General features: G+C 47.2%; 1 protein-coding gene across 1 annotated transcript in view; it reads left to right on the top strand.

Moving 5' to 3' along the window:
* The window catches only part of DOCK2 (dedicator of cytokinesis 2), a 364075-nt gene that overhangs the window by 30237 nt on the left and 309457 nt on the right, over positions 1 to 24381 (top strand). Inside the window, exons 4-10 of the mRNA XM_036240222.1 lie at positions 1196 to 1251; positions 1722 to 1818; positions 5093 to 5241; positions 9820 to 9955; positions 12027 to 12181; positions 16260 to 16341; positions 22084 to 22219. Coding sequence (XP_036096115.1) covers positions 1196 to 1251; positions 1722 to 1818; positions 5093 to 5241; positions 9820 to 9955; positions 12027 to 12181; positions 16260 to 16341; positions 22084 to 22219 — 811 coding nt within the window. The remainder of the gene's footprint in view (positions 1 to 1195; positions 1252 to 1721; positions 1819 to 5092; positions 5242 to 9819; positions 9956 to 12026; positions 12182 to 16259; positions 16342 to 22083; positions 22220 to 24381) is intronic.

Genomic DNA, 24381 nt, shown 5'->3' with positions numbered 1-24381 from the left:
TATATTTTTATTGATTTTAGAGAGTGAGGAAGGGAGGTGAGAGAAAGAGAGAAATGTTGATATGAGAGAGAAACATCGACTGGCTGCCTCCTGCATACCCCCTACTGGGGACTGAGCCTGGAACCCGGGCATGTGCCCGCCTGGGAATCGAACCTGCAACCTTCGGTGCATGGGATGACGCTCAGCCAACTGAGCCACCCTGGCCAGGGCTTTGCCAGCTCTTTACAGACAACCTGCAGAGCACCCTTCTCCCCGAAGCGCTTCCCCCCATGCCAGCCCCATCTGATTCCTCCCTTCCTGGGGCCCCCAGGGTATTATGCATCTTTTATTTGAAGTGTATCTTCTACTGCCTTCCTTCAGAGTGGGTGGGGCATTCATCATTTTCTCACCTATGTGTCCAACATGCGGAGAAAGGACAAGGCCAGTCTCTGCCCTCGGGGAGTTCCCGCGTTCCCACCCCGCATGCCACCAGCTGTGCTCACCCTCACCTCTTGTGTCCAGCTCAGGGACAGGGTGTTCTTAGTGGGCCCCTTGGTTGACTTTAGGAAGGAATTTCCAAGTACTTGATACACTTTTCTTGTTAACTGAGCCAAGCTTATGGAGAAAGGAAATATACATGCTTCTTCCTTTCTCCCTGATGTGAAGCGTTGGGAGGCGTGATCCTACTTTGCTCTCTAAATAATGATCATTAAGTCCAGGATTTGATTAAATAAATCAAACTAATCCACATGTAGCCAGGGACGCTGTTGCTTCAGGATCTGACCCTCCAACTGTTCGTGACTGTGGAGTGTGACTCTGTTCCCGGAACGGTGCAGCAGAGGGGCCAGGCAGAGTGCCTTGTCTCACTTAGAGAGAGTCCTTCAAGCACCTGTCCTGCCCATATGAGATGAGGAGTGTTCGCCATGGGGTGGGAGCACCCTTTGAACTCTAGGGCTATTGTGGGATCTAGAACAACTGATGGAGACCTGGAGGGGACCTGGACCTAAACAGGTGGATTTAGAACCACGCCCGCCCCCCCCCCCCCTTCACTGACTCTGGGATTATTCCCTTAACGTTTGTAACTTTTTACCAGTCAGTAGCTTTTGGAAAAATCATGAAGACCTGGGGTCAGTTATTTCTGTACAGATTTGTCATTCTATTTATTTTATGTTATGTTATATATATATTATATGTTATGTTATCTTATTTCCAACAGGGCATTTTTCCTAAATCCTTTATCCACATCAAGGAAGTGACAATTGAAAAAAGAAGGTATTTGCCAATCTTTACATAACTTGACCTTTCAGTGGCTTATGGGAGGTCTCTGTCCTGTCTGCTTTGAAAACATGACTTGGCAGATGGGATCTGCCTCTTTTGTGCCTGGGTTTATTTGCGTGTCTTCTTTCCCTCACCTCGTCCAAACCGATTCGTGCTCAGATCTGATTCTGAGTGGGTATTAGTGAGTTTGGAGAATCAAACTTTTCTTTGGCAACTGCCTTTGAACTGTGCTAATTAGATTAATCCTGAATAATGAGCTTGAAGGGCACACCCTGGGGAAGGAGGACATTAAAAAGGAAGTCCCTGGCATTTGCATAATGTAATTGGTGTGGCTATTGGAGGCAGTTGAGTCTCATGACAGCAAGGACCCTCCAGCAGCTGTAGCTTAATGCAAATTTGCCAGCATTTTGTCTTGTTAGCACCTGGGTCTCAACTTCACACCATTTTCTCTCTACCTTAAATAGAAATATTGAGAACATCATTCCTGCCGAAATTCCTCTGGCACAAGAAGTGACAATGACACTCTGGGAATGGGGCAGCATCTGGAAACAGCTCTACGTGGTGAGACCCAGAACCCTGCTCCCTGGAAGGGAAGCTTCTTGCAGTCTTTGGTTTGGTTTAAATTTGGAATTTAGCCTTGGACAGGACAGGCCAAGGTGGCTTCCCTGACATAGTAGAACACAGTGCATGAGGACATGAAGGACCAGAGAGGGTAGGTGACTTTCTCAAGACCACTAGGGAGCTAGTGACAGATCCATAATAAATGGGGTGATTTATTTTTAAAAAAATAATAAAAACATTTTCAAACTTGAATATTTTTTAAAAATATGTTTTTATTGAGTTATTTTAGAGAGAGAGGAAGGGAGAGAGAGAAACATTGATTGGCTGCCTCCTGCACGCCCCCTACTGGGGATCGAGCCAGAAACCTGGACATGTGCCCTGACCGGGAATCAAACGGGGACCTCTCAGTCCACGGGATGATGCTTGATCCACTAAGCCACACCGGCCGGGCAAACTCGAGTATTTTTTAAGAATCACCTTGAGTAGCCGTTAAAAAATAATAAAGCTTACTCCAATGGGGCTCTGCATTGTAATAAACTCGGGATTTTGACTTCATGGTCCGCTTATAACACCTTCAGAAATACTGTTCCCACATGTTAATTAACTGATGGCTGTTGTCCTCAGATCTACGAGGGAGCTCTGACCCTGGGGAAACAAGAGTGCATTTTGCATCTGTTTCCCCTGTATTGAAGCGAATCTCGTTTTAAACCCTCCTCTGATGTTTCTCACGTTCTAATGGAAGCATTAGCTCAGAGCCCCATTGCGCTGAGAGGGAGCACGCGAACGGAGGCCACGCACACCTGCTGTTGTCCACGCCCTGTTCCAGACCCACTTTTACACTCATAGTTGTTGACTCCCGTGCGGAGATTTCATGAAAATGGTAACTACTACCTCTGATTCCGTAAGTTACCCAGAAGTTGTTAGGAGAGTTTGGGGGGCAAACAGTAGACCTGAGGCTGCTGTGGATCATTATTCCTCTCCTCTATTCTCTTTAAAACATCTCACTCACATGCACCGTGGAAGCCTGGCGTGTTCCCTTCAGAAATCTTTCACAGCAAGTTCATCACGCCCTTTACCCTGGCAAAGAGGTCCTTGAACGCCAACATTCCAGTGTCACCTTCATGGTCTTACCTTGTCTACACACCATCTACGTAATATTTACTTAATACCAGAATAGGCTCCCTTTTTAGAAAACTGAGATCATTTCCATAAGGAACTGTATAGCAAGCTACCTCATTCCAACAATACTTTTCTGATTCGTGGACACCACTGGGTGCCCTACATTTCAGTGACTACGCAGAGTTAGTGTCAGACTACGTAGGCGTAAGGGCTCCTCCCTGCAAGGTTTCTGTCACTTCAGATGTCAGTCACAAGTCCCAGGTCCCTAAGTTGCTCACACTTCTGTCCAAACTTGGTGCAAATTTGGGGGTTCTCATGATTCCTCCCTACCCCCACCTCAGGTTCCACAACTCCCTAGAATAACTCAGAGCTCTAGAAAGAGCAGCACTTATGGTAATTATTTTATTAGAAAGGATACAAGGAAGGAACAGCCACACGGAAGAGAGAGAGACACAGGAAAGGTCGTGGGGTGAGCATAGGCATGAAGCTTCTGTGCCTTCTCCAGGTGTGCCACCCTCCCAGCACCCCATGCTGTTCACCATCTTGGAAGCTCTTTGAACCTTGTTGTGGAGAGTTTTAGTCAAAGGCTCATTACATAGGCATGGTTGAGTAAGTCATTGGCCATTGGTGATTGAGCTCCATCTCCAGCCCCTCTCAGCTCCCTGGAGATTGGGGGTGGGGACAGAAGACTGGGGTAGGGGACAGGAATGGGGCTGAAAATTCCAGCTCTCCAATCACATGGCTGGTTCCTTTGGCAGCCAGCCCCCATCCAGAGGTTATCTAGGGGGACTGCCAAGAGTCACGTCATTAGTATAAACTCAGGTATGGTCACAAGGGGCTCGTCATGAATAAGACACTCCTATCTATCACTCAGGAAGTACTAAGTCTCTTATGAGCTGTGCCCAGAACTGGGACAAAGACCAACACTGTATTTCATTATACCACACACACTCTCCCAGACGGAAAGCTAAAAGTACTTGGCACAGTGAGAACATCATTCAAATAAATACATTGAAAACAACGTTATTAAATGCTTGCTAGAGTACCCGCCAAGAGCCCAAGACCTCTCTCTCTCTCTCTCTCTCTCTCTCTCTCTCTCTTTGTTAAAAAGAAATTAACAAGTGTGAGAGAGGGTTAGACATATCACCATGAAACTGCAACTTTCTCCTCCGCTTGAGCAGAAGGACAGAAGGAGAGTGGAGGCGAATCAGCACCTAGACCCACAATATTTGGTCTTTGCACCACCAAAAGCCATGTTGTGCCCCACAGGTTGTATGCATGTCACGCTTGGGGAAACACTGTCCTAGAAATGGGCCTTTATCACCAGAGCAATGGCCTTGGTTCCCAGCCCTAAAGGGGCCTGAGCTCGAGGACCTGCATTACGATTGCAGGGGTGGGAAATGTTCCCTCCTTCTCGTCTAGGTGCTTTGGCCGGTCTCGTAATTAAAGTGATGTAAGACAGCATACTAGGAGAAAAACAAATTTCATTTCACACCTCTGGGAGACCCAAAGGCAGCCAGGTGACCGAGGCTTACAAAACATCCTGAGCTAAGGAAAGTGGTAAGAGGCGGGGGTCTCGAAGGGGAGGAAGGTCATTCGCAGGAAGGTAGGGAGAAGTTTGGAAAACAAAGGTTGCTTGAGCTGCCGATACGTTTCTTTGGTAAAAAGGTGTACCTGGCAGTAGCTCTCTTCCCGGGACAGGCCCTCTTTCCAGTGTAAATTCAGGCAGCTGAGGGGGAGGTGAAGAGCTTTTCCTGAATCTTTTGGCTTTTGTTAACCTTTAGCTCCAAATAATCCTTATGGCAAAGAGACATATTTTGGGGTGGCAAAATCCTGCTCCCCTTCACAGCAGATGTCCATGGTATTGCTGCTCAAGTATGTTTTTGGATAAGAGTGAGAAATCACCCTTTCTTTAACCAAGAAGGGATTGGGATTATTACCCATGTGTTTGGGAAACTCTTTTGGCCCCGGGAGACAGAGAGGAGGAAATGTCAGTGACTACGACCACCATCCGATCCTTTTGTAGCTGGTTAGGGGCCAGGAAGGATGCTCAGCCTTGGCCCACTACATGCTCGCCTGCTTTGGGCACAGTTCGCCAAATACATGCCCAAGCACCTCTGACACAGGTGGCTGGGGGTTGTCTGTTGTCTCCTAGGCCAGCAAAAAGGAGCGCTTCCTCCAGGTGCAGTCCATGATGTACGACCTGATGGAGTGGCGGTCCCAGCTCCTCTCGGGAACGCTGCCCAAGGACGAGCTGAAGGAACTGAAGCAGAAAGTCACATCCAAGATTGACTACGGCAACAAGTAAACGCTCTTCCCTCTGAAAAGATGCTTTCTGCCTCTGCCCATCCCCTCCTTCCCTTCCTCCCTCCCAAGAAGCTTGGTTTCATTTTTAGAGTTTGCAATTTTCTATCTGGGAGAAGGTTGTTACCAGGGCCATGCTTGTGTGCCTTTGTCATCACCCCTCTGGGACCCAGGGGCAGGCCAGCCAGAGAGAAGGCTTGCTTATACAGTGGTGGTTACCCAGCTGAGAGATTTAGGACACTCATTTAACCTACTTCTGAGCGGCTGGGGAGCACAGTCATGCTGGTTCACTTTCGGCTTACTTGTCATTTTATTCCTGCATTTGCAAAATTCACCCTTAAATCCCAGTGTGAGATTTAATGTCCTTCCCCTATCCTAAATTATCCAAGCTACATGTAGTCCGCTAACTCATGCGCAGTTACAAAAGCATTTCCTCAAAGGGGAATAGCAGAAATTGGCTGGCGTTTGAATGTTGTGAGGGGAAGAAGAACATGAAACAACTTTTTGAGGCAGGCAACCCACTGATAATAATAATAGCGGTAATAATATTTTAACTAACATTTAATCGGGGCTTATTATGCACCAGGCTTATGCTAAGTGCTCTCCATGTCTTGTCCCATTTAATTCTCATAACAACTCTACGGGGCACACAGTGTTACTGTCCTCATTTTTTTTTTTCGGATGAAGAAACTGAGGCTCTCAAAGAGGCTAAGTAACCTATTTGCACTTACACAGCTAGTAAAAGGCAGAACTAGAACTTAGACCCAGGCTGTCCATGGGCCTCACCACTATGTGACTTGGATCGCTTTTGAGAACTCTAAAGACCTCCCTTCCCTCCTGGTAATTTGAATTCCCTCCAAACATCTTACTCATTAGTTTGCTCATCCCAACTACAAACGTGTGCTGAGCACTTAGGATTGGCCTGATTTCCAGCTGAGTGTGGAGGCTACAGAAATAAAAGTGTCTGTCCACGAAGGGACCACTGCCCACTGAGGACTGAGCTAAGGTGAACTATTGGCACGTATTGCTGTAAGTTTGATGGCTTAGGGAGCAAGATGTTCTTAATTTGATTTGGAGAAGGAAGTCAAGGAAGGCTCCTGGAGGAGGTGACTCCAAGCTGAATGGTGAACCCGAAAGAAGTGTTAAGTTGGCTAAAAAGAAAGAGAAGACTGTAAAGTGGGCCACAAGTCGGGAACTTCCCTGGAGGGGAAGTCGAAAGGGCCTGTGGAATGAGAAGGAGAAGAAAGTCCCCAGCCGTCAAGCGTGTCCAGATCCGCTTGTAACGCACAGCGTCCCAAAGCGACAGGGCGAGTTTGCCGTGCAGCCGCCGCTGCCAACTGTGCAGTGGCATCTGGCATCTGAGCACAGCCACAGCTGGGAGTGTGGGAACTGGGGGAGTTTTGCTGCTGTACAGTAATGGCATCCGTGCCCTTCAGATGTTGTGTCCTCACCAAGAACGGAAGAAATGGTCACGGCGCATAGGAGGCCGGCCCTGGGTTGGGGCTCTTGCATGCCCTGGGCACTCTGAGCAGTGATTGCTCCTGACAGGCTGCCTCCCAGCTGTGCTGGAAGCTCCTCCAAGACAGCGCCTGTCTAAGCCATCGTTGTGTGCCAGGAACAGGGTCTGCACCAGTAGGTGCTCAGTGAGCGGCCACTGAGTGAGTGCCTGAGTAACGGTGCTGGGAGGAAGAGGAGGAAACAGGTCCTCCCTGAATCGGCCTCCTCTCTGCATCATGGCCCAGCCCAGCCCTGTGCTCTCAGCTTCAGGCAGTTCCCTTTGGGGAAGTGAGAGACTCTCTCAGAGACTGAGGCCCTTGAGCCAAGGGCTCCTTGCTTCTTACCTCCCTTCCCTGATGACCTCAGCTGGAAGTGAGAGGGAGTCGGGCCCCTTACATTAAGGCCAGCTCAGAGCTCTGATCTGGGGTGTGGGGGGCTTCCCGAAAGTCAGAGGGCCAGACCTCTGGGCAGTGTCAGGAGCCCAGGCCTGACTAGACTGACAAAATGCAGCCTCTATACAGACGTCACCAGAACAAAAACCCAGCAAGGAGAACTAGCGCCGTACTGAGTGCATACTATCTGCCAGGCGCCCTTTTAAGCACTTCCCATGTGGTAACCCAGCTAAGTCCCATGGCAGCCTCCTGGTTCTCCGATGAGGAAACAGTCCCCAGAGCGATTCGGTCATTTTGCCCAAGGCGCACCGGCACTTGAAGCAGGCAGCTGGATCTCACGGTTCGACTGGTAACCGCTGCATTCTACTGCCGCCCAAGGACCACGTGCAGTAGTGAGGAAGAGAGAGAGAAGTAAACAGACATTCGAGCAGGAAGTCGTGCATTTCTCGAGAGGAGGAAGCGTGGATGAGAAGGTGGGAGGAGGCTGGGGTGGGAGGCAGGGCAAGGGGAGATGCCTGTGAATCTGACAAGACCAGCAGGAGCTATTAGGTGAAGACTTGCAGAGAAAAGAAAGAGAGAGGATGTGGGAGGAGCTAAGCTACGAACAGAAACGTGGAGAGGAAAACAGACAGGCCAGAACCTTGAGGACCTGAGCGCCGGGTGGAGAAGTCTGGATTTGTCCAGAGGGTGATGGGGAACCACCGAGGGAACCATTTCTGTTTTCTTATCTTAAAAAAATTTTTTTTTATAGAAAAATGCATACAGTGGGGAGCTCATCTTGGGTTCCTTTTATCACTTTATTGAACAGAAGGGAGAAGCGGGGCTACCTCCTGAGGAGGAAATGTCAAAATGGTCAGTTCTCCAGAATGAATGGTCTGCTGTTCAGTTGGGGCGGCCTCTCGGGACACCGGGTCACGGGCATCCCAACATTCCTTTCCCTTGACTACGAACGCCCCCAGGTTTCAAGTGAGACTGGTAGTGGGCAGGCTCTTTGGTACCCAAAGCGTGAGGGAGGAATCCTCAGATGACTCCTCCAACTCCCAGGATAGCTGCACCTGGGAGGATGTTTTATTCAGACATTTTAGGACGGAATCCACTTTGATAAGTTCTGAAGAGAAAGAGCTAGAGAGATCTCGGCATTAAATTACGTATTGGCGATGCTCCATCTTTTCCGAGGCCACGCGGGCCTCTGCTCGGCCTTGGTTGAATGCATTTGTTCCCCCGAGCGTGGCCCGTTCCGCAGCGTGGCTGAGCAACATCATGAGTCATCTCTAGTCAGAAGTTAATTTCCTAATGAATGTGGACAAACGGGTGAACCTTGGCTCCCTTCTGTTTGCATTTGGATGAGATGAGAGATGTGCATCTCAATCCGATTCGCAAATAAGAGATGAAAGTTAGTCTTATTCATGTGTCTTTGCTGCCCTGCCCCAATCTCGTATTCAATAGTGGTGCCTACACAGAATCTCCATCAGCCCCACCTCCCCTACGTTCTTTGCATGGACCACCGAGGTCTTCCATCTCAACATCAAGTGCAAAAGCAGCTTCAGATGAAGGTCTCTGCAAACCTCCTTTTGGTTCCCCAATCCAATACTGGTCCTAAGTGTTTCCTATCTATAGCAATAGGGGTTGAGAGTGCAGGCTAGGATGTTGCATTACTAGCTGTGTGATCTTGAGCAAATTGTTTAGCCCCCATACCCTTGGTCTTTCTTCACCAGTAAAATGGGGGTACTAATAGTACCTTGGTCATAGGGTTGTTAGAAAGGGTTAATGCATTAATACACATCAAACATTTAACAGATGTGAGCTATTGCAGGTGCCGTGTGAGTCTTTGCTGTTATTACTAATCATCAAAACCAAACAGAATGGCAGACAGAGTTGAAATAAATCAATACCAGAGGGGAAGGCTTGTGGCCTGGAAGTCAAAGAGCTTAAAGAGAAATTTGCCCTTAACAATGATGTTCAAATTGTTATTAAATAAATAATATGTAAATACTTTCTCTGCATTTATATTACTCATATCATATTATATCATATATCATATCATATCAAAACATTAAACAAATTGAGACAAGGCACATGTCTCCTTTGACTCCCTAGTTCTCTCCCAGCCCTAGGGGCCTACTGTCCTCCCAGGAGCCCTTGTCAGTAATATTGGTAGGTTTTTGTCCACATTCCTCTCTGTTCTTTGTCAGCCATGTACATGCACCCAGATAACATATCTGGTTTGGTTTATTTATTTGTTTGTTTTATATGAAACACGCTGTATGCATCTGCCCATACTTTTTTTCATTGAGATATATCATTAAACATATCAAAACAATATTATATTTTTTAAACCCTGCTTCATAACATTCCATCACAGACCACAGAATATATAGCCCTTCCCCTTTTATAGACACTTTTATCAATGCTTTGCTGACACAAATAATGCTGCAACATACATCCTCATTCAAGTGTGAAGTGTTTCTCTAGGTTCAATTTCTCAGGAAATGTACATTAAACATTTTTAATACACATCATCACAGTCCCTCCTCCAGAGGCTGTACTGCACCAGTGTGACTCCCAGCCGTGTGCAAGGCTGTCGGCATTGAGCAGAAATCAGGTGAACATTCTGGTGGAAACTCTTCACTAATGACCTAAAGGCTTCAGCCTCTCATGATTTATCCTTGCCTCCCATTTTGCTTTTCAGAATCCTTGAGCTTGATCTGATCGTCAGAGACGAAGATGGAAATATCTTGGACCCTGATAATACCAGTGTCATCAGCTTGTTCCATGCACATGAGGAAGCAACGGAGAAAATCACAGAGCGTATCAAGGAGGAGATGGTGAGCTTTGTGAAATAGGCTTTGGTCAAGTGAGGCAGGCATTTAGCACACCATAAACTTAAAATAATAGAGTAATTAAGCAGACTGCATATTATTCAAGGGGACATCTGTCCTATGGACAGAGGTGATCAGTAACCACACACATTTTATTGTGTTTCTGTACTTGGATTTGTAATTCATTCTGCATCCATCCCACAGCTAGTTTAACGCCAGCACATTTCCTGCTCTCATAGAGCTTTTATAGCCCAGAGAGGAGAATAGAAGGAAGGCAGTAAAAAAGTAAATAAATAAATGGAGAAATTAATTCCGTGTGGTGATCAAGTTTCTAAAAGCCAATAAACTAGGGTGATGTGAATCAGAGTGAATCAGGAGCTATTTTAAAAGGTACCATGAAGGAAGACCTCTCTCAGGAGTGACATCTGAGATGATACTTGAATAATGTGAAGGCATCAAGCCTTGGGAAGATCTAGGGACAAAGTGTTTATGCAGAAGGAAGAGCAAGCACAAAGGCCCTGAGACAGGGCTGAGTTCTGAATGTTTCAGGAGTAGAAAGACCAGTGTGGATGGGGCATGATGAGCAGTGTGAAGGTGTAGGCAATGATTTGGAGAAGTAGGTAGCCAGATCCTGGTGTTACAGGACCTGAGGAGTCACAAGGAAGAGTTAAGATGTTATTTCAAGTGTGGTAGGAAGCCAACAAAAGATTTCAAGGAAACATAATCTTTTCAAGGTTAACATAATCTGATTCATAATTTAAAAAATTCTTTCAAATCACAGAATTTGAAAGCAACCTTATTTTCAGATTTACTGAGACATAATTTTCACACATTAAAATTAATTTATTTCAAACTACAGTGTGATGAATCTTACTAATATATAGTGTTGGGTAAACTTCAACACATTCAAGATGTAGAATGGTTTCATCACACTAAAAGTTGCTTTGAGTTCCTTTATAGTCGATCCTCTTCCCCATCCCCAAGCCCCAGGCAATTTCTAATTTTCTTTTTGTGACTATATTTATGCTTTTTCTAGAGTTTCATATAAATGGAATTATATGGTTTTTCTGTTTGATCTTACTCAGTACGATGTTTTTGAGATTTATGTTGTTGTATATATATTAATATTTCTTTTTTATTACTAATTGCTATGCCATTGACCAGTTGTCTGTGATACATATTATTGACCCATTGTTGGACATTTTTTAGTTTGGTGCTATTAGAACTAATACTGCTATACATTTGTATATAAATCTATGTGTGAACATATGTTTTCATTCTTTTTGGGTAATACCTAGCAGTAGGATTATTGGATCATATGATAAGTGGTATAACTTTTTAAGGTACTGCCATATTATTTACCAAAAGGGCTGTACAATTTTGCATTCCCGTGAGCAATATATGAGAGTTCCAGCTGCTATACATTCTTGTCAACACTTGGTATTGTCAGTCTTTTAACTTTAGCCATTCTAATGATTGCATAGGGGTATCTCATTGTGGTTTCATTTGCAGTTTCCTGAATGACTAGTGATGTTGAGCATCTCTTCCTGTGCTTACTGGCCATTGCCACTTGTATCTTTTTTTTTATGAAGTTTTTGTTCAAATATTTTGCCTATTGTAACTGGGGTGATTTTCTTGTTCTTGAGTTATAAGAATTTTTTGTTTATTTTGGATACAAATTTTTATCAGATATATTTTTGCAAATATGTTTTCTCCCAGTCTGTGCCTGGCTTTTTCATTTTCTTAAATGTGTCTTTTCAAAAGCAAAAGATTTTAGTTTGGATGAAGTTTATGTAAGCATTTTTTTCTTTTATAGTTTGTGCTTTTTATGACATTAGCTTCATGAGGAAGACTGGATTAGTGGTGGAAAATCAAGATGGTAAAATCAAGGCCAAGAGAGTCCAAGTGAACTTGGCTCAGGTTGAAGAAACTTTTGGTGGTAGAGCTGGGAATAATGCCAAAAGCTTCAGGCTCAAAACCTACGTGATTCTCAGTATCCTAGACCATCTTCCTGTTGTCCTGAGTGGTGCTGGCCTAATTTTTACTATCTTCCTCTCTTCTTCCTTCCACCTCGCAGTCAAAAGACCAGCCAGATTATGGAATATATTCCCGGGTCTCCTCATCCCCTACCCACAGCCTCTATGTCTTTGTGAGAAACTTTGTGTGCAGAATTGGGGAAGATGCTGAGCTCTTCATGTCTCTCTATGACCCCAACAAGCAAACTGTCATAAGGTAGGTGTGGGGTTGATGGAACACAGAGCGTCTTTTCTTTCCATCATCACTTGTGGAGAAATGTCTACCCAGAAGAGAAATTGAGCCTGACTGAGAATATGAAATAACTTTTTTAGGGGGTAGAAGACTGGTGGAAGTATTACTTACCACCGAGTTATTTCCAGAGTTGGGTTATGGTTTTGTAAATAGTTTTGATTTGTGGACAACAAGCAGAAATAACAAGATTCAGAGAGACTAGACTAGAAATGACTACTTTATTGAAAAAAAAAAATTTTTCTTTATTGATTTTAGAGAGAGGAAGGGGGAGAAAGAGAGAGATGGAAGCATGGGTGAGAGAGAATATCGATTGGCTGCCTTCTGCATGCTCCCCACCAAGGATTTGGCCCACTACCTGGGCATGTGCCTTGACCAGGAATCAAACCAGTGACCTCTTGGTGCATGGGTCAACGCTCAACCACTGAGCCACACCAGCCAGGCTATAAATGACTTCTTTAAAATGGGAATTGAGAAATGAATGGTGCAAACTGTATCCTCCATGGCAGCAATGGCCTAAGAGTATGGGCTCTGGGTTCACATCCTGCCATCACCATTTATTCTCCCTTAACCTTGGGCAGGTTATTAACTTTTCTTAACTCTGAGTTTTTCATATGCAAAACATGAATGCCAACCTCAAAGGATCATTTATTTCAAGCTTTTAATTAAGAAAACCACATGAAGTAAGAGGCCCGGCAAGTGCTCCAAGTGGTAGTGGCAATGATTATTACTACTCTAATGACTTGTTCTTGAGAACAATGGAAGGGAGGGAATTTTTAGATGCCTCAGCTCGAGCAGGGGAAACACCTTGGGGAATCTCCAGGGAAAGACTTTGGCTCACCTCCAGCCCCCACTGCTGCCCTCCTGGCCTCTGCTTGTGGCTCAAGACCATCTTCCTCTTAGGTGAACACTCCCCCCAATAGGGTTTTGGGCTAACACATGGTCCTATATTGGAGGTGCTGGTTTATGCATTAGAATAGAGCTGGCGCATGCTCTGCTTTTATGGAGAAAAGGATGTCTTTCTAACTTGGACATTATGATGATGAAATGAGGCAATGTACAGTGCCTGGTGAATATGGGGCTTTAAAAACAACGGCTTCCTTGGAGACATCTGTGAAACATGGAGGGGCTGTCCATCTAAGAAGACTGAGCTGACATCTCCACGATCTCATTTAATCTCCTTACTCTGTGCCATTTGGGTGAGAACATGAGGCTCAAGGAAGTCAAGTGTCTTTCCCAAAGTCACAGGTCTTTACAAGTGGTAGAGCTGAGATTTCTACCGAGGCCCATCTGGCTCCAAAGACAACAGTCCCCACTGTAGTCTGTAACCGAGGCGCTTTCCCCGAAGAGTAACATCAAATGCCTGAACGCTGCTCACCGGAGTTTCAGCGCTGCTCGGGTGGAAAGTTACTCTTATAGCAACCCTGAATTCCTAACATTAGAGAGCCAGCCCACGTCACCTGGCTAGGCCTCCGTGGGCACTGCAAGCGAGTGTTCCTGCTCCCGCAGAACCTACCTTGAAATGATCCGCATGTCAGTGTCCTTGCTGCTCTGTCAGCTGCTCCCAAGGCACCTGTGACAAAGATCCTGAAAGCACTAATAGGACCCTCCCTGCCTCTTAGAAAGCATGAGGACTCCTCATGGCTGAATCGGCCTGAGTGATGGATGGCCGGAACCCGCCGCGGGGAGAGAGGCAATGGATCAGCGAGATGGCAGCCCTGTTCCCTGGTGTATCACACCGATGATGAGCTTGCTGGGGCATGCCTGAGAGAGGCCTCGCAGGATGCCAGACACAGGGAGCCCTCGGGAGAGTGGGGGATGAGAAGGATGAGTACAAAATGGGAAGAAGCCAAAAAGGAAGAAGGAAGAGAAGAGGCACGATACAGGAAAGTGCAGGGGAACTCGGGAGCCCTTCCTCTGCCCTAATCAGGGTTGACAGACAGTCAGCCACAGGCAAGTTCAGGCATCCTCAGTGTGGCCCTGACATTGGGGAGAATTTGGCTCAGACTGACCTTTCAGTGTTGGGATGAGTCACGGTCAGATTGCAGTGGGTGTCTGAAGAGATCGGGTTTGGGAAATTTAAGGTAAATTTTGTAGGACCAAGGAAAGAAGAAGAAGAAGAAGAAGAAGGAGAAGAAGGAGAAGAAGGAGAAGAAGGAGAAGAAGAAGTTGTTTAGACATCAGGCCAGTGGCAAGGCTAATTTCTAAAAATTAGAAGTTATTGAGGAGGAGTCGGGATGGTCCCCACCATTCCTCCGAGGAGGGTGTCACGTGGAGGAGGTCTCTCCTGTCTTGGTGTCGGGTGGCCCTCCAGATTTACCTCTCAGGTTTCCCTGGGCGAGGATGGACGGACTCAGCCCTCAGAATTGCTTTTCTTATTTATGAGTCTATTCCCCCCGAGGAGAAAACGGCTAGGCTCTGCTGTTTCGATCTAGCAGGGTGGTTCTTGATGGGGCTTGGTACATGTAATGAAAGGTCCTGGAAAATACCCACATATTTCACTGTGACAGCTGAGAAAGAGCCAATGGAAAATCATTTAGCGGGGAATGGATCTTTCCTTGTTGGTTTGCTGCAAATTTCACTAAAATTTAAAAATCTTACTTAAAAAAAAAAAAAGGTGAATTTAACTTGATTGCGTTTTAACCATCGGTCAACCTGGAGCTGTGTTTATCTGTTAGCAGTTCCATCCCCCCTTGACCTTTACTCGTGTGACTCTCGTTTATCGGCGAGGGGTGAGTGGAGAAAGAGAAACAGGAAGTCAGATGGAACAAATCTCTAAAAAGAAGGCAATTGCCCTTAACTTTGCTGAATTCTCATTATGCGGTGACTTGGTTTTTGAGCTTTATTTTGCTTGTTTCTAATTCAAGATCACAAGCAATTATTTAGCCCCTGGATGGCTAATGACTTAACTGGGCAAACTGCACTCAGCTTCTCTTAAGTTAAAGAAGTGCTGGGCTCTGTCTCCCCAGCACAGCTGGGCTGACCAGCATGGCCCGTGCAGGGCGGAGCGTGGCTGCTTGTGGATGTGGAAGGGTTAATGACCATATATCGGAAGCATGTGACTGCCTCTCACAAAGCCCTTACATGGGTTTTCGTTAGCCACAGAAATCAACCTGAAATTCTCGAATGGCCTTACAGGCTACTTGGCCTGGCCCCTCTCTCTAGTTTTTCTCTTACCTCTTTTCCCCGGGATCTGTGCCTTAGATGCCTGTTTTGTCCTGCTTCAGGTCACTTGTATTCACGTTTGCTTGGCCTGAACAATTTTCCTTCCCCACTTTCTTTTCTTGGCCAACTTTATGTACGTGTCATATCCTCAAAAATAATAATAATAATAATTTCCTTAACCACCCAGATTAGGCCAGACTCTCCTGACACATATTCTCACAGCATGCAAACTTCTTTTTTATAGCATAATTGCATATAAATAGTTCTTACGACCCCATTTAAATAGTTACTTAAGCGTATCTCAAGTAATGGCTGAGGCCCTCCATGGCCCGCCACAGTGTGATGTTCCATTCAAGGAAACAGTCCTACATCCAAGGGATCATTTAAAATCATTCAGATCTTTACGCAGTCCTACAAGGGGAGTGGACTGGGAAGGGCGAATGTATTCATTTTTGGGGTGGAGTAAAAAAAGGAAACTCTAGTGCAAAATAGCTCAACTGTGCTATTCTGGTACAACACAGCCGTGGAGACAGCCGAATTCATCCTTAATGTCAGCAAATTGTGCTGAAACCCTCTTGCTCATTTCTGCCCCTCAGTAACCTCACAGAGAAAGCTGCCTCTCTTCAAAAACATCAGGCAGCTGGGCCAGAATTCGCTTAGCAGATGGGGAGGCAAAGAGGTTGTGAATACACACATTAGTAATTCTCTGCTCCTGCTAGCCTAACATCTGTCTCCCTGGTGGGACCACGTCTGCCTCAAACATGGCCGTGTCCCCAGCAGCGAGCATGGTGTGGGGCTCAAAGTACTGGCTTGATGAGTATTTTTCCCAAATAAATGTGGAGGCCCTGGCAGTAACGGGTTGCCACTTCTCTTCCCACAGCGAGAACTACCTGGTGCGATGGGGCAGCAAGGGCTTCCCGAAGGAGATCGAGATGCTCAACAACCTGAAGGTGGTCTTCACGGTGGGTTGCGCACTGTTTCTTGTCACCATGTAGCACAGCTCACAGGACATGATCCCAGAAACAAGGCTGGGCAGTTGGTCTGGAGGGAGCATGGCCTCAGCCCAGAGCTGTGTTCCGTGCTTTCTACAGAGCTCCAGAGGCGGGGAAGGGCGTGGTGTGCCCCGTGGAAGCCACTGGGAAGATGGATCTTCTCCTTCCTCCTCTCTCTCCCTCCCTCCTTGTATCTTTCTCACTCAGCTGCATGCAGAGGACACATGCAGAGGGCTATGTGATCAAACACCAATCTTCCCCAGCAACCATCCGGGTGAACTGCGCACAGCAGCTTGGCTGATTTTCTGGTTAATTCATGGTTAACCTGAGCTCCTTTCTTTGATTCAGACCTAAAAGCCTTTCTCAAATATATCAAGAAAAGAAAAAAAAAAGGCCTCACCCTGGCCGGTTTGGCTCAGCGGATAGAGAGTCAGCCCGCGGACCAGGTAGTCCTGGGTTCGGTTCCCGCTAAGGGCACGTCCCTGGCCCCGGTTGGGGTCGTGCGGGTGGCAACCAATCGATGTGTCTCTCTCACATCAATGTTTCTCTCTCTCTCTTCCTCCCTTTCTCCCTCCTGCTCTATCTGAAGATAAATGTAAAAATATCCTCGGGTGAGGATCAAAAAAAAAAAAAAAGGCCTTTCTGGAACATGAACTTCCCTGGTAAGTTGGATATTCTGAACATAATTGAGTCATGGATGACTAAAGAAGTTACAGGTCATCCCTCTAAATACCAGTACTCACTGGGAAAGACCTATGTGGAAATACTGAAGTCAGTTTTTATTTGGATGACTTAATTTTGAGAGTGGACAGGCTTTTCAGCATTGGAAAGGAGAAACAGTAGAAAGGGGGAGATCAGAGTTATTCCCAGCAGAATCCCCTCTCTTGTCCTGTTTCCATGAAGCTGTGTTTTAAGTGTGATCTTGAAACACCCAAGGGTATTGATGTTGTCTGAAAGCTCCTTTGGGGAGACAAACATGGCATCTTTCACTGCACTGCCTGGTGAGCGAGGGAAGTCACAGAGGAGGAGCCAGGGAGGGATTTGGGCATTGGCCATACTGCTGAGCTTGATCCAGGAGTGTCCGACATGCTGGATTAACCCACCTTGCCCTACAATAATTTTCCAGTTCCAGCCCATTAAATGCAATGTCTTCCGTTATGTCACAATTAGACAGGAGTGCAGCTGATTTATTTTGTTTGTCATTTCCTGAAAAAGGGGCCAGAGGAATAAGATCATAGGTCCTAACTGCTCAGGCAACGTTTTCTTGGCTTATATAAAGGTGCCTCAATCCTGTTTATCTATTATTAGTGAGAAGGAGGAGCCTATTTATTTTCTTGACAAACAGGAGAGTCCCGTGGGGCTTCCAGATTAAACCAGGAGACAGATGTTTCACGAGTGGTAGAGGGACAGGGAATCAATCAGCAGTTCATTTCGCAGAGAACCAGTCGTGGTGTAAACACGTGGGAAAGGGCATGGGTAAATTTGTGTCGCCGGGGATTCAGGAGCATGGGATCCTGCCTTCTCAGAATTCTGCCAGTGCCACCCACTCTTCGTCCCACAGCAAATGAACTTGAGAACTGTGGTTGACTGGTTCTAAAGGCTGACACTTCCCTCTGTTGAGATGGTAGGAGGCTTCATCTGGGGACAGGGAAGGTCACGGCGCTCTAGTTTCATTATTGACTCAAGGGCTGTTCAGCGAGTATCTGCTGTGTGTAAGCGCCATGCTAGTTGCTGGGGGTATAGCCCTGAGTAACCTGATAAGCCCCTGCTCTCATGGTGTGATGGGGGTCACTCAGAAAATAAGGAAGTCAGTAAATAAATAAACAAACAAATAAACAGGAGGAATGTCGGAAAGCAATCTGTGCAGCGTAGATAATTAAGACAGGGTGATGTGATGGCGTTTGACTGGGAGTTACTTTCAGCTGGGCATTGAGATGATGTTTAACTTAGAGATGAGATAAGGCTTGGCAGGCATGTGCCCTGCTGGCCTCATTTATCTCGTCTCTAGATGTTAGCTCTTTCTAGTTTCCTCTTTGGGGCGGAGCCTGAGGAGCTGCCCTGTGGGTCAGACCGATGGTGGACTTTCCCTCTGTCTTCTTCACAAGCATTCACCCCCCTTGGCCTTGTAGGAAGAGAGCAGCATGTACCCTGAGGTTCCTGAAGACCTTGACCAGTTTAGGGGTCACTGCCGACACACGTGGGAAACAAGATTGAACAACAGTTATTCAATCAGGTGGCACGGGTTTCAAGTTTCATTGCCTTGCGTCAGCTTCCCCAACACATCCGCGTGTTTAAGGACAAAGTAAAGTGACTGAGAGACACCGCAGATTGGAACACAGCTCTGAGTGAGGGTTGCCCGTTGGCACAGCCTTCAGAGAACAGGCTTTTTGCTGTCCTTACATAACACATGAAGATTCTCTAGTGCCAAGGGTCCTTGACGCAGCAGCTCTTAGGGATCTGGGGTCTTCCACTGAGCAGAGAAGAGGGGTGTATGGGGGCTGGCCTAGGGACCTTACAGGTTTATCCGGTGTATTAGTGGAAGAGCTACCATTACAGAAGGCAGACAGGACGGCTTAAACGACAGAAACTCATTTTCTCACCGCTCTGGGGGCTGGGAGTCCAGGATCAAGGTGTCCGCAGCACTGGTCCCTTCGGAGGCCTCTCCTTGCCTTGCAGGTGGCCGCCTACTCCCTGTCTTCACGTGACCGTCCTTCTGAGTCTGTTTCCTAATCTCCTCTTCTTATAAGGACACATTGGGTTAGGGCCTACCCTAATGACCCCATATTAGTCTAAGAACGTCATTGTTTTTAAGGACTGATTTTTAAAAATTAAATTAGGGTGCATTGATCACCTGTTTCCAAATACAGTCACATTCTGAGTACTAAGGGCTTAGGACTCCAAATAATGAATTTGGGGGGAGCATAATTGAGCCCGTAACATCTAGGAAGAAACCTTTCGGGTGCCAGGGCCTCTGTGGCTCTGGGTCGCCTTGGAAAGGTACCAATTCAAAGCCGTGAAAAATCCTAATGGAAGAATTAGGGCTGAAGGTCAGTATCCAGAAGCAAGACTGGAGCTTCTAGGATGGAAAGGCTTTGCTCTCTAGAGGAATAAGCAGTAAGCATTTGAGGCGGAGGTGCAGAGAGGGGGCTCAGGAAGAAAGATCCAGAGTTGAAAGTGAGCCCTGTGTGTTTGTGGAGCAATAACGAAATCTTTGCGACAGAAATAGAGTACTCACATGTGGAGAGTAGTGGGGTCAGGTGCATTGGACAGCTGGAAACACATTATGTCTAGGACTCTTCACGTCAGCCGGGGAAGATTAGCGCTCACAGGGTAGGAAATGGGGAGCTATTAACGTTGTTGGTGGAAGAGAAATGAAATAATAAACATGGCTTCTAACGGTGGGCTTGTAGGGGACTTCAGGGTGGACTGGAGGAAGGAATCAAGCAGGCCAGGAGAGAGGCTGTCCAACCATCTGGGTGTGAGATAATTGAGATCTCAACCTCAGTTGCCTATGGGGCAAGGCAGGGAATGCAAATGAGGGGAGGGCCATCCTTAGTCTGAAAGCCCTCTGCTCCCCTCCCCCACCCTTCCCTGCCCAGCCTGGAGGCTTTGGGGAGAGAGAGAGCAGATGTCCATTCCTCTAGCCGGTGCAAGGACAGCCCTCATATCAGTCATGGTTCTCTGGAGAAACTGAACCAATAGGACATATGCGCAGAGATTTATTTTAAGGATTTGGCTCACATGATTGTGGGGGCTGGCAAATTTGAAATCCGTACGTCCGGCCAGCAGGCCGGAAACTCGTACAGGATTTCTGTACGACGGTCTTAAGGCAGAACCCCTGCTTCTCTGGGAATCCTCAGTTTTTGTTCTTAACGGCATCAACTGACTGGATGCGGCCCACCTACATTACGGAAGGTCATCTTTTTTTTTTTATCCTCACCCGAGGACATTTTTCCATTTTTTTTTCAGACAGAGTGGGAGGGAGAGAGAGGAAGAGAGAGAGAGAAACATTGACGTGAAAGGGACACATCGAGTGGCTACCACCTGTACGACCCACCCACGGACAAACTGCAACCGAGGTACACGCCCTTAGCGGGAACCAAACCCGGGTCTCTCTGGACCGCAGGCCGACGCTCTAACTGCTGAGCCAAACTGGCCAGGGCTAAGGTCATCTTTTTTACCTAAAGTCAACTGAGTGTGGAGGCTAATCACACCTACAAAATACCTTCACAGAAACGTTTAGACTAGTGTTGGACTTAGCAGCTAGGCTCCATAGCTTAGCCAAGTACATGCATACAATTTGATCATCAAGCCCCCACTCAGGAAGGTGTGGACCACAATGGGACTATATCTTGTTCCTAGAGACTCTGCGCCCCTCCCTCATTTTCCTCCCACACCAGCCACAGGACAGGCTGGAGATAGCTGCTCTACCTGTGCCCCAGCTCTGCTGTGAGCTGGCTGGACCCAGTGCATATGCCTGCGTGAGGCTTAACTCGGGGAAGAAGTAGCTATTCCCTAGTGAGGCTGTGCCCAAGATTCTCTGCTGTGATGCCAGCAACATGCCTTGATGTTTCTTCTGCTGACTCCAGCTGGAAGGGGGACAGGAACACTGCAGCTTCGATGTGAGCAGGGCAGTCAGGTGCTGAGGTGGTCCGGTGGGTTTTCCTCCTGCCTGTCTTTCTGATGTGAGAAGTTGTGCTGTGATGGTTAGGCTTATGGACTTTGGTGTCAGCGTGACTGCACAGTGTCTCCAAGGACTGAGGGCATGACCTTGGGGGTGCCTCTTATCTCCTTTGTGTCTCAGTTTCCCCATCTATAAAATGGGAATGCAGTGATAGTATCTACTTCTGAAAATTGTCAAGGATCAAATAAGACGATGCCATGGAACATGGAGCATGTGGATGAGACATTAGGGTTGACCAGTTTCAGTGTCCTTCTTCCGGGCACAGAGTGCGCGCACGTCCCTGTCCCCGGAAGTTAGCGCACTCACACACCTGGCTCGGGCCAATGAAATGTAAGCCGAGGGGATGCACGTCTGTTCTGGGTGGAAGCTTTAAGTGCCAGTCATTGATTTGCCATGTCTCCTGCCCCCTGCTGAGGGGCGGTGGAAGTGCCTGTGTGACAAGATCCCGCATCGCCAGGGGCCCAGAGCAAGGTGAGCAGGCGGAGCCCCCGCCCATCTGCAGTGCACCTGTAGCCCGAGCCAGAAGGAAATGTCTGTTGTGCTATGAGCCCTGCGATGTTGGGGTTGTGTGGTGTCACAGCAACACAACCCTGAGGCTGTGCATACATTAGGTGCTCAGGAAATGGGAGCTCGGGATTCTCCCCTCTTCCTTTAGCCTTTTCCTTGAGAGGTGCTGAGCGGTGATAAAACAGATGGAGGCATTTGTAGCAAATGCTATTTGGGGGCCCATCAGCTGCCTATGTAACGGATGTTGTACCTTTATCCTTCTCTTCCCATCAGTCTGAGGTGGAAGAATTGGGACTGAGCACCAGAGTCCGGTCGCCCAGTTTTCTTTCCAATACTCAACGTTCTCATCTGTGAAATGGGTGTGAAAGCTTGGTTTCCTACCTTTCCCAGGACCAACTGGATGATTACTCCATGTATATAAAGTGCTAACATGTCCTCCAGAACTTACTATTACTCGTTTTTCTTTCCTACTTTCTTCCATTGGACATTTGATGTGTAACTGTCTGTTTCCTGCCCGACAGGATCTCGGAAACAAAGACCTCAACCGGGATAAAATTTACTTGATTTGTCAGATAGTCCGAGTTGGGAAGATGGACCTCAAGGACACTAACACAAAGAAGTGCACGCAGGGACTGAGGCGGCCCTTTGGGGTGGCAGGTAACGGCGCACGGCACGCCATGGGCGTTCCCTGGAGGGCATATTTCACGGGGCTGTTTTAGAGAGGGCTTCTTTCCCACTCCTCCTCGCTCCTCCACCACAAAAATGTAGGCCATACAGCCCCTGATCCCTACATTTCTGGTGACTAAACCAATATAATTGGTGACTAAGCCCCTCTTTATGATGAAGGCAGAGAACGATAGAATCCTCCTGTCTGGCGCAGAGCGCTGGGGATGGGGCGCAGTCTGAGCGGGGGGCGGCCTGGCTCCCCCGTGCAGAGAAAAAAGGAAGAACAACACGGGTGGATCTAATTACGAAGAGCAAATCATTTAAAAAAAATACTCAGGGCTGGAAATGCAGTTACACAGAATGAATCACCCACCACACGTCTGAACTCCAGATGGAAGTGGACGTTGGGAGAGTCGGCAAGTCCCAGCGAGGCTGCTTGAGAGCTACACTGCCTTCCGCTGCCCCCCAGCCTCGCGCTCTCGGGGTTTCCAAGACTGCGCGGTGCTGGTCCACTTTGGTGGTGTTTGAGATATCGCTTGTGCTATTGTTTACCTGATGTATTTTCTTTTACTTAACTCAATTTATTTAAACTAAAGCATATTTTTTTCTTAAAAGTCCATTTAAATACCTGTGGAAACTGCAATTGGATATGCTATTTCTTCCTCACTAACATACAAATTGCTAGTCATGTACCATTTAGAATCCCTGTGTGCCATGTCCAAACCCGGTGTTTCCGGTTCCTCACTTCAGAATACTCGGATCTTCTGTAATCGCAAACCAACCAGTTCTCCACCGGTCCCGCGTGCTTGCAAAGCAGAAGTTAGCTTGTACTGAGCTAACTATTTTTTGTTTGTTTGTTTGTTTCTAGTTTTTTTAGCCTGGCATTATCGCTAGCTAGCTGCATGATGTTGGGCAAACATTATCCCCAGGGCCTTAGTTTCATTATCTGAAAAATGGGAGACTTGAATCTGGTTGGTCCATGACCTGCTTTAAAATGCTCTGATGCTATACGAGGGACCCTCTAGACATCACAGTGTTCTTGTTGAAGCAGTGAAGGAAGGTTCTTCCACCTTACTTCCACATGTGCCTTTGTCCCTCTGCTGTAGTGGGGTGTCTCTTCTGGTTTCAGGTGACAGCAATCTGGTATAACTGAAAGGTGCAGAGATAGATTGCTTCAGGCATAGCTGGATCCAGGAACTCAAATGAATTTACATCTCTCTCTCAGTTTGTATGTCCTCGTATTCTGAAGGTGGCTTTCCAATGCATTGGCAAATATGGGCTCCCTGCTCCGAGCTTGCATCCTACCAGCTTAGCAATCCAGGAGAAAGAGACACCTCCTTCCCATTAGCTTCAGCAGAAACCCCGGGAGTTCAAACATGGTCATGTGATCATCCCCAGAGCACCTACTCTAATCACTCAGGTCATCTGAACAACTGTGGAGCCAGAGGGAGATTGCTCCGCCCAAACCAGGCTCAGTGAGAATGGACGAGGGGGTCTGATAATCAGAGAGAGTAGATGCTGGTCAGGGTCAGGTTCGAATAACACTTCTCCTGCCTTCTCTTGGCTGCCTAACTCCTCGCTTGAGCTAGATGTAGTCACTGGTTTATTATCACTCAAGGAATTTTAATGGCTCCCTGACCAGGGCCTGGAGTATTTGAAGTCTGTCATGTTACTAGGGTTTTAGCTCCACTTGACTAGCTTTGCTCAGTGCCCCAGCACCCCCTTCATTTCTACATCCTGCTCCGATGCAGGAGTTCTTCACTTTGGTTCTATGGACGTTTAGTGGCTGATTTAAGGAGAAAAGTTGGAGGATCCAGGATCCCTCTGGAACTGCAGGGTTCAAGGCTCCGGCTGTCACGTGTCTGTGCTGTGAGCATGTTTAGGTTTCATTGGATCGTCGGATTCCCACCGCGAGTCACGGCTCTCGGGTTTTGTAGGCCCAGCAGGCGTGCAATACATACACGTCGAACCCAACACCAGCTGCTTAATTCCATGACCACACTGCCCCGACCCTCTCTTCTTGGCTTCTGCTAAGCCCCATTCTCTCGGGTGGCCGCACAGCCTGCTGGTCGCCCAGAGGTTTGCCAGGGGCTGCGCGTCATGAACACGCGTGGTCTGTGCTGTCCGATGCTGGCTGGTGCCCGCAGACGTCC

Source organism: Molossus molossus, unplaced genomic scaffold (assembly GCF_014108415.1).
Source record: "Molossus molossus isolate mMolMol1 unplaced genomic scaffold, mMolMol1.p scaffold_m16_p_4, whole genome shotgun sequence".
Lineage (NCBI taxonomy): Eukaryota > Metazoa > Chordata > Mammalia > Chiroptera > Molossidae > Molossus > Molossus molossus.
The sequence above is the reverse complement of the archived record's forward strand: the minus strand, read 5'-3'. Positions and strand labels throughout refer to the sequence as shown.